The sequence below is a fragment of the Protopterus annectens genome, chromosome 6.part1 (genome assembly GCF_019279795.1).
Source record: "Protopterus annectens isolate FY-2018-M chromosome 6.part1, PAN1.0, whole genome shotgun sequence".
NCBI classification, from domain to species: Eukaryota; Metazoa; Chordata; order Ceratodontiformes; family Protopteridae; genus Protopterus; species Protopterus annectens.
In genome coordinates, this window is record NC_056738.1 from 302002348 (window position 1) to 302008347 (window position 6000).

Below are 6000 nucleotides of genomic sequence, written 5' to 3' on the forward strand. Positions count from 1 at the left end.
TGTCATAAGTGCCTGGTCCTATTTTGAGTGAGTGGTATCACCCCATAAAAGTAAAGTACTGCAGATGTTGTTGGGCTTTTAGTACTGCCTGAAAAATATGCTCTTACCCAATGTACCGTCACTGAGCAAGCATAACTGAAACTGCACATGTTCAAACAATTGTAGTCCACTTATTGACTAAACATGTGCCACGTTTCAGAGAATTTCTCTCTACTCATGATAATTGCTCAGTGCAGGTTGATCAATTAATGAGAAAGAAATTCTGGTTCAGAGTCACGGTGTAAGTGCAATGAGAAATGAGAAGCACCTTGGGCCAGATTCCAAAAGACTTGCTTCATTGTTAGTCAGCTCTGATTCCAAAAGAGTTACTCTCATTGCAAGTGTGACTTACATCAGTGTAAGGCCTGTCTACAAACAGGCTTAGACCAAGAGCCAAATTCCAAAAGACCTAATCTCATTCTTCTCTCGGTGTAAGTGGACATATAACAGCTTATGTAGGATTTTGAAAACAGGTCTATCTTGGGGCCTGATACAAAAGAATTTATACTGTGATTAGTCTGAGAACAGTTTTTTGGAATCTGGCACCTAGTGTAAGCCTGTTTATGTTTATATATATATATATATATATATATATATATATATATATATATATATATATATAGAGAGAGAGAGAGAGAGGTCTTACACTTAAGTCAGTCACTTAAACTGAATGAAAGTCTTTTCGAATCAGGTCAGGCTTACAATAAGAGCAACTCTTTTGGAATATGGTCCATAGGGGTTGCATTGTGCACCAGCACACCTCTCAACTGTCCAAATTTTCACAGAATGTCCAGATTCTTGCCTCATAGTTTTGGTCTATCCCTCATAAAATTAGTGGCTTTCTAGCCAACCACTAAGGACTGAAGTCACTAAATTATGACTTACATTTGAGTTTCTGAGTTCGTGACCTTTGGAAATTGTATGCTAATTCAAATTATGCCATTCTAGTAACTTTCTACATTCATAAGAACAATATTTAAAATCTGTCCCTATTTTTGGGCCTTTGCCCCCCCCCCCCCCCATGAATTTAGGTTTGTCCAAATTTCTTACACTAAGAGGATGAGAGGTATGTGCACCAGTTTTGACATAAGCTTAACATTTTTGTATTGTTATTAATTTTCTGATAATCTTCTACATGTATGGTAAGGTTATTGTTATTATTTTATGGTTATACTGATTTGTTATGTACTTTGACTACTTTAATGTTCTTTAGTGTTGGTTTTATAGATTATGCCATTTTCTGATTGGCTGGTTGGTTAATTGCAGCACTCCATACGTAAAGTATGAAAACACTTTAGGACATGGTTGGTATGGTGCCAAAAGGTATTCTGTACTAGTTATTTATTTATTTATTTACATTTGTTTACCAAGAAAGTCTGACTGGGCACAGGTGCCCTTTTTTCAGAGGAAGCCAGGGGAGAATAGCTGTAAGGTATCATATTTAATGCAATCAGCACTTACAAAAACAAATTTTATAATGCAGTTTCAGTGAATGAATAACATAATAGTATAATAAAATATGTATTGATTTTCACACATATTAAATTTAGAAGTCTTGTACTGAGACTTTACAGATAGAAAGAGGTCTACAAGATAGGTAGGAGTGATTTAAGAAATACAATCGAGTGAGGTATTACAGGAGATTAGCAAGTTTGAGTGCTAACAGAGAAGTAATGATGGAATAGTAATTTGGTTGTGCTAATTAGAAGGAGGTGTAGTAGTTTATGAAGTACAATAAAGTGAGGTATTAAAGGGGGATAAGCAGGTTAAGTGATTTACTCCTTTAAAGGGAGGTATAAGAAAGGTGATGAAAGGTGTTACACAGCTATATCCCAGATGCAGAGCAAGGACAAAGCCAAGAGGCAGAGAGGATATCTTTTAGTATTGCTTTGAAAAGATGAAAGTGTGGGATAGACGTGATTGATATAGGAATTTTATTCCAAGTTCTAGATACACTATTGGAATAGAGACTGACCCCAGCAGTCCTTTGTGGTTTATAGATGGCAAGCAGATGTTTATTATTTGACCAAAGGGGACAGTTTGGAAGATAGTATTAGAGCAGGGGCAGGAAAATGGGGCATGGGTGATTTTATGGGTTAAGTTGAGCTGAGTATAAGCTATAAGATGAGGAAGCTCAAGCCAGTTAAGTGTTTTTAGTGGTAAACAGTGATGGGTCCAGTAAGGTTTGCTGCAAGTGAATCTGGCAACTTTGCTATAGCACTGTTCAGGTTTAGAACTAAGTGAAATTTGTAGGTAGGTCATGATAGGGACTACATATAGGAGGGAGGGTAAGAGGTAAGTAATAGCTAGAATTACTTTGGCATAGTCTATAAGGAATTTCTTTACTCTATGTAAGGTGCCTAGTTTTTGATGGGTTTTCTTCATGCTGTTGTGGATATGCAAACTAAATTTAAGATTGCCATTATTTGTCATGCCAAGTAGTTTTATGTGTGTGATAACCTCAACCATGATATTATTTAAGGAAGACATTTTAAAGTTTTTTTTTTTTTTATGGAAATGGGATTTTTGAAAAAAGAGAAGTCATTGAATTTATTTGGGATTCAGTAGCAGGTGATTATCCCGTAGCCAACTTTTAGCAGAGTTAAAGGCTTTTTGAGTAATTCTTTGAAGATGTATTAGGTTTATAGGTTCATTGGTTGGTACTAGGCTATCAGCCCTAGGGCCTATACAAGCCTAGCCATAACAATTCCCTGGCTATTTCTTCCCACACTATTTACTTCCCTGGACCTCACTTGGCTGTTGGAAATGCATATTAGGGTGAAATCATCAGTTTACTGTATGAGTGAAGCTTGGTGACAGGACTTATATAAACTGTTAGTGAATATATTAAAGAGTAGGAGACCAAGAATGGAGCCCTGTGACACATCGGTATTGGCAGAGAGGAAGGAAGGGAGAAAAAGTGGACAGCCATTTAACAGACTGGTATCTATCAGTTAAGTAGGTGTAAAATCATAGTAGTATGGGTTGCAATAGCCCAAATGAAGGCAGTTGGTAGAGGTTGTTTATGTGTGAGAGACTAGATAAAAAGCTTTAGAGAGATCAATAAATGCAAAGGAAACAAGTTTACCTTTGTCTCCGGCTTTACTAGTATCTGTAAAAGTTAATAAGGCCATGGTAGTGCTATAGGTGGGTTTAAAACCATGTTATGTGGGGATCAGGAGCTTTTCCTGAAGAATACATTGAAGAAGTTGTTTGTGAATGCACTTCTCCGGAGTTAGTGACATAGGGGATAACATGGCAATAGGTCTGTAATTGGTTATATCAGATGAGGTTCCACCTTTATGAAAGGGGATGATGAAGAATTTTTTCTATAGGGAAGGAACATATGATTCCTTGATAGATCTGATAATTAGAAGAGACACAGGATAGGCTATGGAACTAGCAGCCACTTTTAAGGTATTCTGTTGGGAGATTATCTACTGAAGGAGAACAGGGTTTCAGTTTAAGAAGTAGCGATTTGATGTAGGAGGTTAGGATGGGTTTTAGAGTGAAATACAGGATATTTGCTATCTGAGGAAATGGCATGTTGAATTGTTGGCAGAAAAATTTTTAGTAAGGGCTTTAATGCTTTCTATAAATGTGTGTTAAATTGAGCTGCTATTTCAAAGGGAGTGTTATATAGGGCAGGATTAGGAGTGGTGTATGTTCCAGGGATTATTAACAAAAGGCCAAAATTTTGATTCATAGAATACCTACAGAAAATATCTATCAGCTAGCCTACACCTGTTTGGATTGACTCAGCTTATCCCCCCCCCCCCTTATAACAATCCCAAAAACAGTGCTTAACTCCTGACTGGAAATTGGTGTCTGATTCCACTACATATGTCTCCAGTGGCACTCTCTCTGATTCTCCCAGTGATCACCTCCCTGTATATGCAAAAAGACTCAGTATCCATCATGTCAAACAATGCTTACTTAGAACTTTGCGTAACCTCATTAATTTTAACCCTGATACATTTAACAGAATTCTAAGTTCCTTTGTCATAGGAGACCAATAGCTTGCAAGGAAGTGGTATTGGATTTTATCTATGATGATGTGAACATAGAGTAACTCAAGTGCATTGTCTTGTTTGACCGATCTTGAGGTATATTTATTTCTGATGGAAATCGAGACACCTCCACCTTTAGTCCCTGTCTGTGTACTATGTAAATGTGGGGAAGGCATTATAACCTTTTACTATCAGTGTGCTTTCTGTGGCTGTAAGCCATGTCTCAGTGACTGCAAAGATGTCATCATTCTCTAGGGTGAGGACAGCTTCTAGGGAGTGGAGGTTTTTTTAGACTCCTAGGACTGAGCAGTAATACTTTTAGATTTTCTTGGTTTTGATTTGTTATGTCAGAAGTACTTTCAGTTTGGCATTGCCTAAAAAAAGCACTGTGGAGGAAGACAATGTTTTAGCTAATATTTGAAAGCCCAGAGGGGAGAGGTGCAGACCAACCCTGGCAAAGCAGCATGGTCTGTTGACCATCTCCTTCCATGCTGACAAATGTTGCTCCCCTTAGAATGACACCAGAAGCTAAGCCAGTTATTAAAGTCAGTCATATTTGTTTTATCTTGTGTCATCATTCTTGGAGAACATAAAGCACTGCTCAGTACTAGGCTCATACCAGCCTGGGATGCATATTTCGAGAGCTCTATGATGTCTCTCTTCATGTAGTCTAGGGAGGTACGTCTCAAGTCATTTACACCCATATGGACTATGACTGAGTCATATTGGTAATTGTGGTCCAGTGGCTTGAGTGCATGTGTAATGTGGAAGATCCTAGCCTATGATAAGCAACTAACAGTGACTTTCTCCTTACTCAGCCTGGTGAGAGGGACATCAGTGTGTCTGATTATGGAGTCTCCAATAACCAGAATGTTGGACTGTGTGCTGGCTTGCTTTATGGGCTTAGAAGTAGAGGCCCCATGAGATGTGGCTCTATGTGCTGATGTGGGTGTCATTTTTAAGGAGTGCATTCAGGGCTGCTGAGAGTATTTGCTATGTGTACTTCATCTAGGAGGTCTTTGGGGTTTAGGAAGGTTACATTTAAGTGCCACAGCATATGTGGGTTTATATATCTGCTTTGAATTCCACCCTTAATGCATGGATACAAGTGTACAGAATACATAGTCCAACAGAAATGTTGCAGGATGGATTAAATAAATAAAAGCTTCATTTAGCTCAGACAATATGATGGCAACAAACATACTATGGTTTCACCTCAGCAGCCTCTTTAGGGATTAACATCCAGATTCTAAGTACCAAATTTCCGTCCCTATTTCAGCAAGTAGCCTCACTGCCTGTACTTTTAAATGTTCATGTATAATTAAATGCCAGGTTCTGTCTTGGGCCCAAGGTGATGAAAATGCATTATGAAAAATAATTCATGTAAGAATTTATGAAAATTTTGATTCTTTTAGACTTTTAATAGAGACATACAGAAAAAACTATTTTAAAGGTAAGAAAGATTTCAACACTTTTTGAAATGAAGAAATGTCTTGGTTCAATGAACAAAGTGATATTACCTTTCTTGGATGTCTGTATCCTTCAATGATTTCTTTATGAGCATAGCCACCTTTTCATTGAAGACTTCCCACTTTATGGTTGTATTGCAGCTGTCACAAAACTGTGAAGTGTCTGTAAGTTGGAAACGGAGACAGCATACCTTAAGTATGTGATGCACATCAAAACAAACTACACTATATCATAAATAAAAAGAAATACATTTAAGCCACTTTTGTTCTTAAATCATTCATCAAAAATGGTAACCCCTGCGTCATATACCTGGAAAAATACAGCTAGTGGTAGTTATGTGATCATTGTTTTGGACACTTTTTCTGAACTATTTGCTGACCCTATTAGTCAGTGTCACTAGTGGTACTTACAGGTGCCATCAGGTGCCTGCAATTGTGCAATAATTCGCACTGTGCACCAAGCTCACTGACATGACTCCCAG

At 37.8% G+C, this 6000-nt stretch overlaps 1 protein-coding gene across 1 annotated transcript in view; it reads right to left on the bottom strand.

The window, feature by feature from the left end:
* The window catches only part of ABCA12 (ATP binding cassette subfamily A member 12), a 793480-nt gene that overhangs the window by 476532 nt on the left and 310948 nt on the right, over positions 1-6000 (bottom strand). The window contains exon 28 of the mRNA XM_044075367.1: positions 5570-5681. Coding sequence (XP_043931302.1) covers positions 5570-5681 — 112 coding nt within the window. The remainder of the gene's footprint in view (positions 1-5569; positions 5682-6000) is intronic.